Below are 19,072 nucleotides of genomic sequence, written 5' to 3'. Positions count from 1 at the left end.
GGCCATACGCAAGTCTAATTCCATAAGTAAATTATGAGATCATTTTCATTTTTGGGTGAACTAACCTTTTAAGTGCAAACTGAATTTAATCTTTTTGGGCACTTAACTGCATGTTAATTGCAATTGAGTTTATATTAAATGCAATTGGCTTAACTTCAGATTACTTTTTTGACCCACTTTTAGGATATCTTTATACACAATTTCATAATACTTCTATTGTCTTTGGAATATGGTTAAAGTGTACTGTTGAAGCATTTATGGTAAACTAAAATATTCTTTAATGTAATTTATTGTATGTCATGTTTACATATATTTGTAATTACACATTTGTAATGATGAAGTTGCAATTTATTACATCTACTGTACAGTTAAAATTTATAATCAAGTATTTACATGTGCTTTAGTACATTGTCAAAATAAGAATACTTCTTTAAAGCATGACAAAATATTATAAAAACAATGATTTAAAATGTACTTGGATGTAAAGCTTTTAATTTGACAGTATTACAAAGTGTACTTTTTACAAGTGCACTTGAGCGTGTTAAGTATACTTAATGTTTTTTCATTATCATAATGAGTTTTTTCTAAATATATTTTTTAGATTAGCAGTACACTAGATAAGTTCAGTAGAATTAAGTGTTCTCTTTTAATCACAAGGGGTACGCTTTAGGTCAGTTGGCTTTTTATACTTCTGGAGGGAAACATTGTTTTACCCAGAAAATTAATAAGCATTATTCAGTAATTAGGCTTGATTCAACAAGATAACATTTAAACTTTTATATTTCTGCAGAAAATGTGAGTAGTGCTTGCCTTTATTCTGGGGTGTTGTCAGGATGTTGCTATGTGGATGATGATTTTGGTCTTAAGATACTTGGTTCAAACAAGAACAAGGAAATGTTTAGTTTGATTATCTAGAAAGGATCTAACACACACACGCACGCATACACACACACACAAGGTGTTTTGAGGTTTCATTTATGTTTCTAATACAAAGGGTGTGGGATCCTTTTATACTTGAGGTTAGGGGTTAGGGCTCAAATCACTAAACAGGGGTTTTCAAAGCCTTATGATTTCTTGCTAACATCTCATCTGGCTTCTTAGGAGGGTGAGGATAAGAAGTTCCTCATAACTAAAATACAGGCCCTCAATGAGGAGAGTGCTCAGCTGTGAGGTGAGCTTTCAGTCTTTCCTTTAAATAAGAGTTCTCATTTGTACTTTCCTTGTTCATTCAGAATATTTGACTGATGAAGTTAAATTCCACAGCTTTGAACATCATCTCTTGATTTCCTTCTTGTGAACAAGGGCCGAGTGTTTCCATGATTGTGTCACTTGTTGATTACTTGTATTATCCAGGAAGGCTGGATTCTACAGAAAATGACTTTGGAAGAATAATTGTGGTAACCCTCCACAAAAACATAAAACCTGAAAAACCGGTGCATCTTATGCAGAAGATGGAAAGCAGATTACCACTGTATTCTGGAGTCAAATGACACTGATATTTAGTAGTGCCACTGTCATGTAGTCATATAGGAATATTCTGAAATGCACAAGGTTGATTTTTGCTTATGGAAATGTTTGTTCTTCGTGCTACTGCAAGGGCATCTATATTTTTCTGTGGCTGAGAATGTGGTCTAATGATAATTTTAAGTAGTTAGAGAACTGTTTCACAGAGCAACAGGCTATGTAGATGCAATCAGTTATTTATTTGTTTTTTGCGACATGTTGATGAGACTTTAGTTTGCTGTCTTTTGGAGGTTTAAGACCTATCAATAATTGCAACATATCTGTAAATGACAATTATTTGCAAATAATTATTGATTTTTTTAAACTACTATTCTTGTTTATAACACAACTGGAACTCTGAAATACTTTTCAGATGTGACATTCCATGTATTTGTGTTTATTTTTGTAATTTTTCTATACACACACATTTTGTGTAACTTTTGTGTAATTTGAAGATTCCATGGATGTTAAAGGTTCTTCATGGAACCATCAATACCATTAAATAACCTTTATTTTTAAGATTGTAGTTGTGCTAGTTTCATTTGTTTTGAATTAATTTTGTGATAAAAGCTGACTGAACATTACTCATTATTTTTGTTAGTATATTTCATTTTCATGGAGACTGCTATGGTCATTGTATACTAGAGGGCATACTTAAGGACACTGTAATGTACAGTATGCGCTTAATATGTAGTAAAGCTATGCAGTGGGGGAAATTCTGTCTAAACCCATAAGACTAAATTCTGAAGAATTGTGTCAAATGCTGGCCAGAGCTTAGAATGCTGTGAAGTACTGCATTCTGTGGGAGGAGTTTCTTAAATTTGTCTGACATCCACCTTATAAAAGGAGCTACTTTGGTACTTTGATCCCAACATATCAACAGCCATTCAAGCATCTGAGGAGGGTATATGTGCAGCGTGAGTTTCTTTTCCTCTTGTAATTTAGCCTTTTAACATTACTTTTAGATCTGTATTTGTTCATTATTAAATTAATTGGATAATTCTGGGTTTCTACTCATTCTGTATAGACAGAGTTTAACAATGGAATCCACACAACCTTTATACATCTGCATCTCAGAAGAAAATAAGGAATTTCTAAACTCTGGAGAATGGGTAAGCTGCACCACTGTTAAAATTAATTGATTTTCAGTGCCATTTTTACCTTTATGAGGACATGTACCACATTAAAATGTAGTGTGACACTCAATTATATTGAATACTGAAATATAATTCATTAATTTAAAATAAAGTCTTATCTGAATGTTTGTTAATTATAACATTAACTCAACAGTAGTAAACTAGGCATACATAATTCACAAAATATCTTAACACAATAATCCAAAATGCATCAACAACTTCCAAAGCTTGAGAGTGCAAAATGATTGACAGGCAGAAAGAGCCGTGAAGTTGTCTTGAACAAATAAAACAAAGAAATGGACCACAATCACATTTGTGTTGCAACAGAGGCTACAGATAGGTGTGATATTTTTGGACAGCTAAATCGATGATATTTAGCGATATTATCTGAGTGCCGATTCATAAACAATTGCTTACAGACTGATTGATGTCATCTTGTCTACCTTTCTTCATAGGACTATGGGATTGTTGTTACAGATCTGAATCCATATGTGACTGATAGTGAGCTTCACAGCTTCTTTCAAAAGTTTGGGACAATTACAGAATGTAATGTAAGTACTTATAATTATGCACTTTTAACAGGGCAGATATGTTAAATGGCCATATACAGCACTCCAGACTCTAAATCAACTTCTAAATCTGACTTCAAGTCACGTTTATTCATATAGATTATTTCAAAAACAGCTTTACAGTTATATACTGTAAAGTTGAAAAAACGTAAATGTTTAAGTTAACAAACTTCAGCAGGTTTTTGAGTTTTCTCAACCTGTTGTATTCAGTATATACAACAAAAACGTGAGAAAACACAAAAACCAGCTGAAGTTTGTTGCCTTAAACTTTTACGTTTTCTCAACTTTTGATTTTTTACAGTGAAGTCACCCTACATTTAGATCTGCCTCTCCCTGGTTTCTGAGTCTGACTGTGCATTACAGTCCCATTTATAATTACATACAATCGGTAGAATGGTTCTTCTTGCTTTAGCAAAAACAGACCAAATTAATTGTCTTGCTTGTGATATTTTCTTCAGCAAATAGCTGAAACTAGCTGAGTTTTATAGTTGAGTTAAAAAAACAGCTCAGTATTTGGGTCAAACATTCAACCCAACCAGTAGTGTGACGTGTATGTTCAGTTTTGGTTTCATTTGACTGTGTTCTGTTCCTGTTTTGTTCATAGTTATTTTGGTTGTTAGTCTTTACACCTGATTCACTTTGATTGCCCTCTCTTTGTATTTAAGCCCTGAGTTTCCACAGTTGTGTCTTTGTTTTATGGTTGTGTTCTCCTAATGGAAATATTGTTAAATTCTGTTTATTTCACCAAATCTCCTGAATCGTGTGCTTTATTACAGCTACAATGTGACACCTAGTGCTGGGCATGTCCATTTTTGAACCAGTGTTGGGTTGCCAAAATGGCGCAAAATTGGATTGTTGTTTTTAACCCAACATTTTTAGAGTGTGTAGCATGCCACCCTTCTCTTGATGACATCTTTCATGATCTTTAATGTGATGTTCAAAAGCGTTTGCTGCTTTGTAATTTGTTGACTTTTCTCAATGAACAGATCAAGATTGACAAGTCGTCAGGGTGGCCAAAGGGTGTGGGCTTTGTGAGATATTCGTCTTCAAAAGAAGCTGAAGCAGCACAAGCAGATGGGCCACACAATCTTGGAGGTTTTCCGATATGGATCAACAGAGTTGTTACACCAAAAGTGAGTCAAAATACTTTTTGTTGCAAGGACGCCTATAATATAAGGAGGCCAACTGCTTAGATTTGCATGTTGGTCCAGATTACATGTAGCTTATGCTGGTTGGGTTTTGGGGACCATCAAAGCCATATTCTTCACCAGCCTAAAAAGGTCTTTTTGATTAATATGGTAGACAAAGGGAACCCTGCTAATTAAGCTAGCTAAGAAGGCCTTGTAAGGACACATGTGCATGAGCACAGATTTTTGTTCGAGCCAATCACATGAGCTGTAAAAGTCATAATTGAGGGATTTGGGACTGTCTGACTGATTGCGCCAAAAGAATAAACGCAATCAGTGTTGTCATGAATCAGTAATCACATGCAGTGGCATCACTACATTAACTGGGCCCCCTGGCCTGTACAGGTTATTGGGAACCCTCAGTAGAAATTATGTTATGGGGAGAAAATTGGTAGAATTTGCAGGAGGCCTCAGGGGAATGCCTCTGAACACAGTCCCCCTTTTCCTCTCACTAGCGACACCCCAGGACACATGGCATTTTATGTTCAGATGATTGCCTCAAATCAACCTGACAGCAGAACTGTGATTTCATTGTAATTATTTGTGAAATTACTAGCCATGAACCTAGTTATAACTTTTTTTTTTTATTTGTTTGTCCAGTTAAATCAAGCATGTCAGTTAAATACTCCTCAAGACCAATCCTTTCAGCCAAACGTGTGTGTGAACTAGAAGTGGAATAGAAGGACACCAACCGTTTGCTGGCTGGAGTGATTTGCACTAAACCTCATCCTACAATTTTCCTGAAAGAAATGTTGACTAAATGTTTCTGTATTTCAATGTAAATTTTGTACTTTCATTATTACATTAAAAATCCTGTTCGATTTATTGTCTATAAAATGCCCTATAAAGTGAAGGATCGCATTTTTATGTATGCCTGAGATTTTGAATAAATGTATCCTCAGAGCAGTTCTTAGTGTCTTTTTGTTAAGAATTTATTTTAGACTTGAGGGTTATTTTCAGCTTTTACAACAGAATGAAATTTAATTAGAGTTTGTATGTGATAATAATGGGAACATTAATAACAATTTAGAGCAGTATTTATAATATCTATTCATAATATATACTGAGCATGTTCACTCAACTTCTTCTGTTCTGAGTGGAACCTGTCCTGTTAAACCGCTGTATGGTCTTGGCCACCGTGCTGCAGCTCAGTTTCAGGGCCTTTGACAGTAACACGAAACCAAACTTCATTTGCCCCAACGGAAAGCATATTTATACTGTCTGAATTGTTCCCTATCCCCTATATAGTGCACTATGTGCTATTCATGATGTAGAAAATAGTGTGTGAACAAGTGGCTAATTTTTAGCCACAGCTTCAGCATCTATTTATAATAAAGGAGCGGGATTTTAGATTCTAGAGAGCATTTGATTGGACAGAAAATCTGATGAGAAGCTGAAGTACAGAGTGATGTTGTCAAAATCATTGATCCATATTGGCGGAGGTGAGAGACTGTAAGTTTTGAATGCTTATACTGCATCTTTGTTTTGGAGCACACTATCTTATAGAAAACCTAATAATGATGATAATAATATTTAAAATAATAATTTGTAACCATTATATTGCACATTTCTCTGCACTCAAAGTGCTTTACGAAAGGGGGAATCTCCTCAACCACCACCAATGTGCAACATCCACCTGGATGATGCCGCGGCAGCCATATTGCGCCAGAACGCACACCACACACCAGCTTACTGGTGGAGAGGAGACAGAGTGATGAAGCCAATCAGTGTTTGGGGATGATTGGGAGGCCATGATGGCCAGGATGCCAGGGTTACACTCATACTCTTTTTTTTGAAGGACATCCTGGGATTTTTAAAGGAACACTCCACTTTTTTTGAAAATAGGCTAATTTTCCAACTCCCCTAGAGTTAAACAGTTGAGTTTTACCGTTTTCGAATCCATTCAGCCGATCTCCGGTTCTGGCGGTACCACTTTTAGCATAGCTTAGCATAGTTCATTGAATCTCATTAGACCGTTAGCATCGCACTTAAAAATCACCAAAGAGTTTTGATATTTTTCCTATTTAAAACTTGACTCTTCTGTAGTTAAATCGTGTACTAAGACCAACGGAAAATAAAAAGTTGTGATTTTCTAGGCTGATATGGCTAGGAACTATACTCTCATTCAGGCGTAATAATCAAGGAACTTTGCTGCCGTATCATGGCTGCAGCAGTGCAATGATATTACGCAGCGCCCGTGAGCCCCTGCTTGCACAGGGAAGCGTGCCCTGCAACCATGGAGACGTTTGTGAGAGACGCTGCGTAATATCATTGCACTGCTGCAGCCATGATACGGCAGCAAAGTTCCTTGATTATTACGCTGGAATGAGAGTATAGTTCCTAGCCATATCAGCCTAGAAAATCACAACTTTTTATTTTCCGTCGGTCTTCGTACACGATTTAACTACAGAAGTGTCAAGTTTTAAATAGGAAAAATATAAAAACTCTTTGGTCATTTTTAAGCGCGATGCTAACGGTCTAATCAGATTCAATGAACTATGCTAAGCTATGCTAAAAGTGGTACCGCCAGAACCGGAGATTGGCTGAATGGATTCGAAAACGGTAAAACTCAACTGTTTAACTCTAGGGGAGTTGGAAAATTAGCATATTTTCAAAAAAAAAGTGGAGTGTTCCTTTAATGACCACAGAGAGTCAGGACCTCCTGTCACTATACTGGGGCATTAGGACCCATACAGACCACAGGGTGAGCAGCACCCCCTGCTGGCCTCACTAACAGCTCTTCCAGCAGCAATTTATTTATTCCCAGGAAGTCTCTCATCCAGATCCAGGCACTGACTGGGGGGTCTGTACCATGATGGTAGTTGAACAAACTCAGGGTTATAGGATTAGTTTCGAGTTGACAAAACCAAACCACTCCAATCCAGCTTTGTTGGTACCATGATGCTGATCATCAACTTTCTCTGTCAACTCAAACTTTGATCCTGAGTTTGTGAAGAGCGTGCACATGAATGAGTGACATCAGTGGTGAACAGCCAATCACATTCACTTCTTGCGAGAGAGCCAGCGTAATTCAAAACTCTTTTGAATCATCACATCATATTTAAAGTTTATTTACAGCTTATTTATATTACATATGACCTGTATATATTAATATTCATTAAAACTAAATGCTTAATAATAACTGTTAAACTAAAATTGCTTGTGTAATGGAATAATAATAATATATATAATAATTATATAAATCATATATAAATGATAAAATAATTCTAAGTAATAATCATTAAATCAGACAATTTCATTGTTTAATATATATATATATATATATATATATATATATATATATATATATATATATATATATATATATATATATATATATATTATTATTATTATTATTATTATTATTATTATCTTTTTTTTTTTTTTGCTATATAGTGACCTTTAATTTGGAGGAAGTTAAACTGGAGAAGTGACTTTATTGCGCTGGATGTGTCAGTGTCAGTTTGCTCTCATCTGATTGGTCCAATTTCGGTTTGAGATCTCTAAACCAGAACATAACCTGCCCCAGAGTAGGTTAGCTGTGAAGCGTAAGTTATTATGGTGATGAACGCCACTAAAAGCCAAGTCACTTTCATGGTACCTAAAACCCAGAATTGGTGCAAACCAATCTGAAACTACCTGGCTAGCCAGCTAATCCAGCTTCATGGCCCCAGGCTCAACCCTGTTTAGCTTCATTGGGCAACCAATCTTGGCCTATACAGGGTGATATGTGGTAAACCTTGGCTAACATATAGCCAAAAAACTTACATTTTGATTTTATGGGGACTTAAATATTTGCAAAACCCACAGACAGAAGTAAAGTGATCATTCTGGATTATGCTGGTCAGGTTGGTTTTAACTGGTCTCCTAGCCTGGTCATAGCTGGTTTTAGAGGGGTTCTGACATTTGACCAGCTTAAACCAGCTGAACACCTGCTAACCCAGGCTGGGAGACCAGCTTGACCAGCTAAGCCAGGCTGGGAGACAAGCTAAAACCAGCTACTTCCAGCTTAAACCAGCTAAGACCAGTCAACCAGCTTAGGCTGGTTTTAGCTGGATTTTTCAGCAGGTTTAATGCATTACACAATTACGAAATTGTGGCTTATTTCCGATGTGTTGTAGTTTGTTAACTTGTATTTGCTTTTTACATTTTCGTTTTGCACTTCTGGTCCACCGTAGAATAACATCTATATAGTGAAAATAGCTGTCACGATTACAAATGCTGCAAGTTGAATAGGCCTACGTTTGATTTTAAATAAGCTAATATTTAAACTAAAATGTATGACAATTTTTTTTCAGCAAAGACAGGATGCGAAATTTTCTATCAAATATCCATTTCTCCATAAACGTTTGAAAGCCACAGACCGTGATTTCGTTCTTTTTTGGTGCGATAGAGGGCAGCAGACCCCTATCCGAAATGCCATTCTGCAAACGAAGAAGCCGATTCCACCAGTGACGTTACTGAAGCCTTTATGACGACAGCCTGAAAGAATGGCGAACGCGGGAAATGAAATCCTGTTTAAAAAGGTATATTTCAACACGTTTAAGTTGATTGTTTACGTCTTCGAGTTTTAACATACAGCACATAATACGATAGCAAGTCGAACGTATTTAGATAATTAGGGGTTTTCTTGATGCCACGGCGTTGCATTGATTCCTATAATGGCTAACATCTCTCTGTTTTAGGAAACTATCGCCAAACTTTTGACACTCTCTTTTAAGGAGGACAAAACAAAAGGTGAGAGGATTTGCAGCATTGTATTCATCCAGTGTTTTGAATGCGCTAATAATGCCTGCCATAATGTCAAAACGCATCATAATTTTGTGCTTCATTTTCACTGTGGCCATGAGTGCATATTACTTGCATATTAAGAAAATGAAACAAAACAAAACCTTTTGTATTCCCAGCTAAAATTCTGGTGGTAAATTTTGCTCTGAGGTAAACAAAAAAAAAAAAAAAAATTATTATACTTTTTAAATGTATACACCATTTAGCTAATTGATTCTCTCACATCAGATACACAAATAAATTATCTGCAAGTAGGAATTGGGAGTTTATCATAACTTGTCATTCTGACTTTCCCACCTCAGGATTATGAGGTATAAAGTATAAAAAAAGTACCTTTTTTTCTTTTTTATTCTGTGGTGGCATCAGGTTTTTATATAAATTGACTCTATGGTAGTGTTCAGAGTACTTTTTCTCTCTCTCTTTCTGGTACTAGTCGTTTTTTTGATATAATGGATTCATGCATTCATTCATCTACCCTTACATTTGAACAGCAAAAGCACTAAGGTCACTTGCAGCTGGTTCCCTTTCCAGTTCACCTTTTAAAGGGTTAGTTCACCCAAAAATGAAAATTCTGTCATTAATTACTCTCCCTCATGTCGTTCCACACCCGTAAGACCTTCACTCATCTACAGAACACAAATTAAGATATTTTTGTTGAAATCCGATGGCTCAGTGAGGCCTGCATAGCCAGCAATGACATTTCCTCTCTCAAGATCCATTAATGTACTAAAAACATATTTAAATCAGTTCATGTGAGTACAGTGGTTCAATATTAATATTATGAAGCAACAAGAATATTTTTGGTGCGCCAAAAAAACCCCAAACAAAATAACTTCTATAGTGACGGCCGATTTCAAAACACTGCTTCAGGAAGCATTGGAGCATCATGAATCTGAAAGGGTGGATTCTGGAATCCACTGCCGCTTCAATATATATCTTTTAAGTTATTAATCAACATTTATATAACTGTTAAATTATTTGAATGACTTCTTCAAAATGTATGTTAAAGCATCTATTTTCCTCTGTACCTCTCACTGAGAGAAAAGAACATGTTATCAGTAGGATTTGGGAAAGTTTCCTGCTCGGAGCAGAGCTCAGATCAACTTCAACCTTGAAGCTGTGAATCATGTATCTGTGTATGTGCGCTAAGGGTTTTGCGCAGGTCCCTTTGTTCTGGACAACTGGCATGACCAGCAGACGCCATGTCATGACCCCAAAAGGACATCCGGTACCTAAATCCAGGGTCCCCCTCATCATCACTGTGACGAAGGGAGATATGCTTATTACTATCTGTCCACGTGTGGGAAAATTTCTAATCTTGTCTATTTTTCTTAGCCAATCAGAATCATCCAACCTGAAGAAATGACGTAGTTAGTTGACTCTGTTAGAGTATAATTGTTGTGGAAATGTGATTGTACACAGAGTGGCCTACGAACTCCTTGTGAGACGTGAAGCTGGCTTCTGCTGATGAAACTGCAAACTATTCTTCATTAAACTTTTCATCAATTTATTATTATTTTTTTAAACTTTTAACTCCGGGTCTTTATTCAACATATCTGGTTTCAAGGTCAAACTGTTTATCCCCAACAAATCAGTGTGTCGAATCAGCGGTTCAGAGCACCAAAGTCAAGTGATTTCAGCAGTTTGGCAGTTTGACACGCGATCCGAATCATGATTTGATACGCTGATTCATTACGCTCCGAAGCTTCCTGAAGCAGTGATTGCTGGCTATGGAGGCCTCACGGAGCCAAGGGATTTCAACAAAAATATCTTAATTTGTGTTCCAAAGATGAACGAAGGTCTTACAGGTGTGGAACGGCATGAGGGTGAGTAATAAATGACATTATTTTCATTTTTGGATGAACTCTTTAAAGTGTTTTATATGTTCAATCACCCTTACAGTGTTGTCCCATACAGGCAGCTTTGCATATGTGAGTAGGATAAAGACAGAAACATTATAGTTCCTCAGGAAAAAGTGGTGTGCTGCTCAGATCAGGCAGATGTACAGCATTCAGTTATTAAGTTTTTCTTCTACAGTCAGTAGTGATGCTGTCATACTCGTGGCGGAAATGCTGAAAGTGTTTGTTGAAGGTAAGGCAAACTTTACCTGCACAGGCATTGTGTACTTTATGGTACGGTACTGTGAAGTATAGTTTTTATTTCAGTATTTTTATTCTCATTGTCTGTATGCTACAGAGGCGACACGCAGAGCTGTTAAACAGGCCAGCAGTGAGGATTGTGACACTGTTGATATTGAGCACTTTGAAAAGATTCTGCCACAACTGGTGAGTTTTGTCTGTTTTTACTTGTTTAAGATGTCTGTCGTTTTTTTTTTCTTTTTGTTTGTAGTAGTATTTTTATTTTTTGAGTTTGACTATAAACTATGGTCATGTTATTTGGTTTTCTGCTAAGAATTAATGTGGACCACCAGTACACATAATTTAGCATCAACTCAGATTGACTATCTAATTAATTAAGCAGTTTATACAATATTTATAAATATTTACATCATTAGTATTGAATTATTGAACAAACAAGGCACTCACAAACAACTATTACAAGGCAAACACTGCACTTTTTTCTTGTTTTCCAGTACAAATATCAATTGAATAATGTTGAGAGTTTATGCTTAAAACAAGCAAAAATATCTGCCAGTGTGATCAGAAAAATTGACTTAATTCAAAGAGAGAATTAAAGATTATTTTTCTTACTCCATTGGCAAATATTTTTCTTGCTTTAAGCAAAAAAATCCTTTTTTTTTTTTCTTTTTAGAAAACAAGACTTAATATCAAGTAATTTTGCTTATGTAGTAAATGTATCTTGATTTATATTTGTACTGGAAAACGAGACAAAAATACTGGGTAAGAACTTGTTTTGTAGTGCTTTTTTTTTTTTTTTTAAATGACTGACCTAAAAATTGGATTTTGAAAAAGTTTTGTACTCAGTTTTTTGACAGCTGTGTTTCTGTGCTTGTAAGAAATCTTAAAATATACTTATCTGTCAGACTGTATCATTTTGTATGTGTTTTTGATGCATATCAAAACTATCATTTCTCACAATGTAAATTTTCCTTTGCAGCTTCTTGACTTTTAGTTTTCCCTTGGAGCCAGCAGATGGCGACATAACCTAGTTCACAAACACGAACATCCTGGACCTCACTTTGCATATTTACATATTTACAAATGTAGCAATCTTATTTTGACTGTGTGCATTTATTAAATGTATGACTAATTTAATTTAATAAAAAAAAAAAAAAAACTGTTGATAATTGTTGATGAGTTATTGTACTTGTGACCCTGTTCCCTTTAAACATTCATATTGTTTAGTGGTTTAACCATGTGCAGCCAGCAGTGCTCTGTGAAGACTGGCCGGTTGGAGGGCCTGCTGGGTAACCACTGTTATTACTGCCTCCTGGTAAAGAGGTCTTGAGTCTCACCCCATGGCTCTGTAGGCCACCTGTGCTCTACTCAGCGGCAGGTGCTTCCAGCATGCTCTGCTCCGCTCCCCCATCAAAGCCTCTTGAAGCAGTTGGAATTGATTAAAGTAATAAGGGAGGCAGCAAAGACCCTTAGATGATGACAAGTGGCAGGAAAAAGAAGCACCCCCCTCCGGCCACTTTGAAGTTCCCCCCCTTCCCCTCGCTGTCCTGCAAAGTGGTGCGGTTGAAGGTGTCACGGAGGTGAGAGGGCACAGGGCGGAATGTGTGCATCTGCGTGCGAGTGTGTGCGTGGAGAGAGTGTCAGCCTGTTAAAATTACTGCGACCACACGCATAGTTGTTCAGTTTTAGTGGAAGCATAACAAAACAAATTGGAACCAAAGAACATGACAGGAAGAGAGGGGTGTAATTTTGAGGGTAAATAAACAAGACGTTGAGTCGCTCAAGGGGGCTCCCGGTCTTTCATCAAGGCATAGAGAAAGCATTTTGCTCTGATAATTGTACTCTTGGAGTTAGTCTAACCTGCCACCAGAGAGTTTCCAGTAGTGATGTTAAGGGGTTTGCTTGCATAGGTTTGTTGTTGGGTAAGCAGAGGACAAGGAAAGATCAACATGTTGGATTTTGTTAGATCCTGTAGTTAAGGGCAACAGCAAAAATATTGCTTGTATGTTGGATACAAGCCTATTAACTTGAAATGGGGTTTCAACATTCATGGAAAGCCTAAAAAATATTGGGCTGTTTTATAATTGTGATTTACAGGTCTGGAAAATTAATTTATGTAGTGAATGTACTTTTTTTTCTAGTTAGGTTCAGCTTTGAAATTTTGTAATCTAGAAATTGCTCTTTGGCAATATGTCTATAAAATTGTGAAAAGATATCATTCATGAGTGCAAAAATCACGAATATCTTTAGTTAAAATGTGGGAATCGCGTTCATATACTATTGTGCTTTTTAATAAACATAACAGCCCTCTAAAATTATACTTCTTTGCAGTTCACTTCAAACTTGGTAATTCATATTTAGTAGGTAAATGATGAATACTTTGTTAGCTGTAATTTGTTCCTTTTTCAAAGCACCATTTTTGTACACAATTCTTACTAATTTTATCTGTCTTGCATTCATTTCATGTTTATTCCAGTGAACATAAAAGTTTTGTCCAAATATGCCAGAGAAAGAAATCGCTTTTACCTCAGATGAAATATACTTGCGTTAGAAATCATTAAAGCGGTCCATCAGTACATGCTTATATGGCTTATTTACCATTAGTGGAAAGAAGGAAAGAAAAAAACTCAATTTAATAGCAAAAACATCTTTGTTTAATTACCTTGGGTGGTTCTGTCTTTCATGAACAGCTTTGCTTACTTATGAGTCATTGGGAGTCAATTCAAACAACTGATTATTTTAAAAGTCTTAGTGTTAATTATGCAGAATTAAAAACAAATTTCTGATACAAGTTTTTGTTCAGTTCCACTTATACCACTCATCAGCAGTTATTTAATGCATTGATCATTAGATGATTGCTTGATGTTACGAAGAATCTAAATTGATTTAGATTTATCACTTTCTACATTTTCATGGTATGTGTCTATTGTGAGTATGAAGTTGTAGCCTGTCTATTTCAGTGGCATATATGATCATTGTAACTCCATGTGCATCTTAGTGGAACAAATTACCTCTGAAGGCAGCATTATTCAACATTTGAAAGTAGTTAGGACAAGAATGGAGGGGTGGGTTGAAAAGAGTAATGAGTTAAAGCTTTTCTTGATCCTACATTAAAGACTGGGAGTGTCAACAGCCATTCCAGACTTTGGAGAAGCTCTGAGCGCTGAGCTCTTTCCCTGCGAGACAGAGACTGATCCGTCTCCAATTCTGCAATAGAGCTTGGATGGGTCTACACATAAGTCAGTATTCAGGTCTGTGGTTTGTGAGCAGTGAATTAGATATGATGTTATGGATGCAAGAGTTACAGCTGCGTGGCATTCTGACTAGTCAGGAGATCAATCTTCTACAGTAGCTCCATGGGATTTCACCCCAAAGTTTCCCTTGGATATATTCGTAAATCTCATTAAAAGACAACACAGCGTACATCTTGATTGCTTTGCCACTTCTGGCAAAAACATTAACTCCTGGAATAGTTTCTTGGAGGAATGTTCCAGGTTCAATAAAGATAAGCTGTAATGACAGCATCTGTGGTGTGATGTTGACTACTACTAAAAAACAAAATAATTTCAACTTCTCCCTCACATTTCTTAAAGTGATAACTTAATTTACAGTAATGCAGTAACAATAGAAGTAAAGGCTTTATTAAAACGCTATCTGTTGAGGAAAACATAATTTAAGCTTTAAAATCAGAGTAAGGTCAGGGATCTACACTTACGTTTCTTTCTCATTTCTAATTTAAAAAATTTAGGAGCACAGTCAAAAAATTAGGAGCACCATCTGATCAATGACAGAAATTAACCTGCCCATCACGAGGCAATATTCAACTTGCCGGGGCATTTTTTCTAACCTAACCTTATTACAAGTTCATAAATTCATAAATATATCTTTTATAAATTGCGTTTAGACACAATCATGAAGAAGTTAAGAATCAAATGAAATCAGTATCAACAAAATTAATCTTGGTGGCATTTAGGTATATTTACAGACTATTTAATGAGGCTCTGAAGTGCTAACAATTCATGATAACAATGTTATGAAATTAAATTGTTAAAATAAAGTTTAAATTTTAAATGATACAAATAACTGAAATGATACTTTAAAAATGAAACTAAAACCACCAGTAGGGGGGTGGCAAGTCACTGTCTTTGTCACTGAATCATTCATTCTATTGATTTGTTCAAATGGCTGATTCACTCAGGAACAAAGCAAGCGACTGTCTTTATGAATGGGTCATTGAATCATTGACTCACAAATGAAACACCAATGTTTGTTCGGATACGCAGAGCGGTATAGCTGTGATTTTGTTTGGAACTATTTTCATTGACAAAATAGAGCAAAATCTGACAATACTGTTCCTAAAATGCAGGTCATTCAATATTAACTTGATGTTTATTGAATTGTAAATCAACTCCCTTTATAATCAATAAAAAAACTGTCACTCATTTCAGTTCATCGCAATCTCACAAACATCCTTTACAATCAGGAAGAAGTTGTCTACACTGCACAATGAATCTCTTATTTAAATCGTGTCTGTTGTTTGAAAGGATTCATGAGCTTGCATAACTCAGCACTGAGCGGATTTTAACTTAAATCAACACATATGTCTGTGATTGGCTACATTGCTCAATGCTGCAAAAACACGTTCTCCCGTTCTCCAGAGTGTAAACACAAATAGGCACTGGTGCGTTTGCAAAATATGTTTGGCCAATATGCTGTTATTAGTTTCAACTGAGGGTGCACCCTCTAGCACCCCCGTAGAACTGGGCCTGATTGGGTCTGTCGTGCAGGTGCTCCTAAATACTTTTTCAGTCGCACACAGTAATTTTCAGTTGCAAATGCGACTGAAATGGTCGCACTGTAGAGCCTTGGTGTAAGGTGTAACTAATTGTCTAAGCAAGGAAACTTGATCACAGCATTAAAGCTGAAAGTATATATATATTGTTGCACAGACAGGTCTCATTCAATAAGTTGTGTGCATATGTGCACAGTTAATATTCTGGTGCAGAATAACCACTATGTTTACAACAAATGGATTTATCTATTTTTGCTCTTGTTCTAAAGTTGTTGAATCTAGATTATTAATCTAGAAAATTCTGAAGACCATACTGTTACAATGCACTGAAGTATGAAGGGGGTCCATCCATACTCTCGACTCGTCAAGTCTTAAGTTAATTCATTTTTATTTACTTTTGTTTTAATTTACTTTGATGCCATGAAAATAGCCTTTGCTGCCTCTGAAAAATAAATTTTCCAAGATTTCTGAAGCCACAGTTTTGTGTGAGAAGCGGACTGAAATATAAGTCGTTTTTCACTGATACTCTTCACCTCCGGAGAGCTGTTAACTGCTTTGACCAGGTCAATGAGCTAGTGAATTAAACTCAAGAACTGGATCAGTCAAAATGTTCATTCAAACTGGTTTTGTAAATGAATCAAGAAATTCATTGAAAAGATCTGACGAGTCTTTAACAAATCAGACATTACTACTTCTCTCACTACTTCTTAAATTCAGAAAATCCATTAATTCAGAATGTGCATTCAGAAATTCAGTAATTCAGAACTGCGGCATTACTAACGTTGTAATGATTATATAATGCATTTTTATTCTAATTGGTGTCTATTCATTATATACAAGTTGTATGTCAATGTAATACAAATTTATCAGTGAGCTCACAGCTGAGTGTTCCATATGCAAATAGCTTCAAAGCTTTCAGTAGATACTTTCTCACGGTTTACATTTATGCATTTAGCAGATGGTTTTATCCATAGTGACTTGTGTACTCACACTAGGCACAGTTGTCTTGTACCTTGCCTGGTGCGATTGTCCCCTTTCCCCACTTTCCACTTCCCTGCTGGCCTGTACTCACATTGCACTCCGGTCCGGAGCGTGCTTGCGTCATTTACAGTGTAACTTTTTGTTTTGAAGAGAACAGGAAGAAAAGAGCTTTCACTAATAGACTGCCTAATAGATAGCCACGCACCTATTTTCACTTGATTGTGCTGCACATATCAGAAGATCATTAGAGAGGCAGCTGACTTTAGAGAGGGGACACTTGACATTTGATATTCAACAGTGCTTTGATGCGCCTGCATTGACACTATTCTTTCAGAGCTGTTGTGCAGCCAAAATTATATACCAGTTATTACTGTAAAGCAGCTTTGACACAATTTGCATTGTAAAAATCACTATATAAATAAAGGTGACTTGACTTTGATGGATGAATTTGCAGCTTTTCTCGCAAACTATCTAAGTAGAATAGATGTTTGGTGTCGTAATGATGACGTAGTAGTAGCTGTTCTGTGCTCCGGTGCAGTTAGCGCTCACACTAAATGTGTACCACGCTCTCCACCTCTTCCAAGCAGGCCAGTTAAGGTTAAGCAAAAAAAAAATAAAATTCTGGGCATGGTACGGGGCGTTCACGCTATTCAAACAAACCAGGCTTTGGGGGTCAAACATGCTTGGGCACGGTTCAGATTGCCTAGTGTGAATACACCCTTACAAAAGAGGAACAGAAGCAATTCATCAAAGAGCCAACACTATTCGAATGATGACAGAGTTTTCATTTTTGAACAGTTGCTTTAAATTGAGCATAGAGCAGTCCTCTCAACACTAATGGTAATGTTGTAGTCTTTGAGACAGGACTCAGTCATGAGTCTGTTTAGAGTCCAAGATCATATTTTCATGTACTCCTGCTTTTGGTCTCAGTCTTGACTCAGAGTTCGGTCTGAAGTACTGCATAACTGAGGATACGTTTTGTGGTCCGCAACAATTTGTGCATATGATTCGCTCTGTGCTGTTGTGTCTCTGGACCCATGCGCACTATGTGTGTGCTGGTTCATGTGTTACCCCAAAGGAGGGCGTTTTCAGATGTGTAGATCGTTTGCTTTGTTCTGAAACAGGGACTTAATTTGTTACAGTGTTGCAATTTATTCTTGGTTTGGTTTGCTTTCACAACATTTTGAAGCATAACAAAATGTTTAAATGCAAGTCACATGTGAGTAAAACTGTCCACTTATTGGTTAGAGGTTCCTCTGTGTCATCAAGATGGACTGACAATTACTTAGAATCAAACACTGCTGTTTTTTTTTTTTGTTTTATCAACACGTTCCCCATAATGAATTATGATACTGCTTGGTTTGTTAGTCCAATGGTCAGATTGCTTTCTCACCTCAACCAAACTGCCCCAGAGTTGGATTTCAGTCATTTCAGTCACAGGCGGTATTAGAGCGATTGTTTTGGTGCAGTTCCGAGCATGATTGCCGTGTTCATATATGCCTAAAGAAACCGAACTAAGGGGGAAAATGCACCAGGTTCTGTAACAAATACTTCACACGAGCCACGTGTTAAAATGGCATTACACTGTCTGAATCGTTCAGACCCTCTTCAGGTCTCTGACTTGACTCAACCTACTTGGGTCTCGGCCTGAACTCTGACTTGAATAACCTGGTTTCGATTACAACACTGACTAGTGTTGAACAATATAGCCTATATGTTATTTGAGAACTTATAATACGACTGTATTATTTATGCCCCTTGTTTTAAAAGAAAATATGCTGAAGAAACAAGAAAAAACAATACATAAGACATTTTGGAATGAAGAACTCTGTATATGTGTTGTACATGATGTCTAAATATGGTGTAAGTATGGACTAACTATTTGTAAAGCGCTGTACTGTGTGCTTTGTTGCTGGGTGATGTCATACTGAAACAGCTGGGTCTGCATCAGCACAGTTGCTATGAGACTGATGTCATAGAGGTCTTTATTTCTTTTCTATTCCAAGCTCTACATTAT

The 19,072-nt window shown here is 36.5% G+C and overlaps 2 protein-coding genes across 8 annotated transcripts in view; both read left to right on the top strand.

Annotated features, from left to right (window-relative positions):
• LOC137017976 (transmembrane channel-like protein 6) overlaps positions 1 to 5,308 on the top strand; it is a 32,439-nt gene extending 27,131 nt beyond the window's left edge. For 2 of the 7 annotated variants that reach the window (XR_010894668.1, XR_010894667.1), the window contains 5 exons: positions 1,102 to 1,171; positions 1,264 to 2,615; positions 3,095 to 3,190; positions 4,195 to 4,341; positions 4,996 to 5,307. Coding sequence is in view for 1 of the 7 variants with exons in the window: in XM_067382786.1 (XP_067238887.1) it covers positions 1,102 to 1,170 (69 nt within the window). In the remaining 6 variants the exon portion in view is untranslated. Of the gene's footprint in view, positions 1 to 1,101; positions 1,172 to 1,263; positions 3,073 to 3,094; positions 3,191 to 4,194; positions 4,342 to 4,995 lie in introns of those variants that run through there. The other 5 variants (XR_010894665.1, XR_010894666.1, XR_010894669.1 and 2 more) reach the window with 5 other exon arrangements.
• Positions 5,309 to 8,833: 3,525 nt separating this feature from the next.
• cenpx (centromere protein X) lies at positions 8,834 to 12,401 on the top strand. Its single transcript, XM_067377270.1, has 5 exons — positions 8,834 to 8,921; positions 9,081 to 9,132; positions 11,221 to 11,274; positions 11,380 to 11,468; positions 12,262 to 12,401. Exons 1-5 carry the CDS (start codon positions 8,886 to 8,888, stop codon positions 12,274 to 12,276), a joined length of 246 nt encoding a protein of 81 aa, XP_067233371.1. The 5' UTR covers positions 8,834 to 8,885; the 3' UTR covers positions 12,277 to 12,401.
• The last annotated feature ends 6,671 nt before the right edge of the window (positions 12,402 to 19,072 follow it).

Source organism: Chanodichthys erythropterus, chromosome 3, assembly GCF_024489055.1.
Source record: "Chanodichthys erythropterus isolate Z2021 chromosome 3, ASM2448905v1, whole genome shotgun sequence".
Classification (NCBI taxonomy): Eukaryota; Metazoa; Chordata; class Actinopteri; order Cypriniformes; family Xenocyprididae; genus Chanodichthys; species Chanodichthys erythropterus.
The sequence above is the reverse complement of the archived record's forward strand: the minus strand, read 5'-3'. Positions and strand labels throughout refer to the sequence as shown.

What these genes read in the sequence shown, in the direction of transcription:
- cenpx (XM_067377270.1), top strand. Translation starts at nt 8,886, where the DNA reads ATGGCGAACGCGGGAAATGAAATCCTGTTTAAAAAG. An exon ending in TAAGGAGGACAAAACAAAAG is followed by an intron (nt 9,133 to 11,220) that starts GTGAGAGGATTT and finishes TTTCTTCTACAG; the next exon opens with TCAGTAGTGATGCTGTCATA. An exon ending in GCTGAAAGTGTTTGTTGAAG is followed by an intron (nt 11,275 to 11,379) that starts GTAAGGCAAACT and finishes TGTATGCTACAG; the next exon opens with AGGCGACACGCAGAGCTGTT.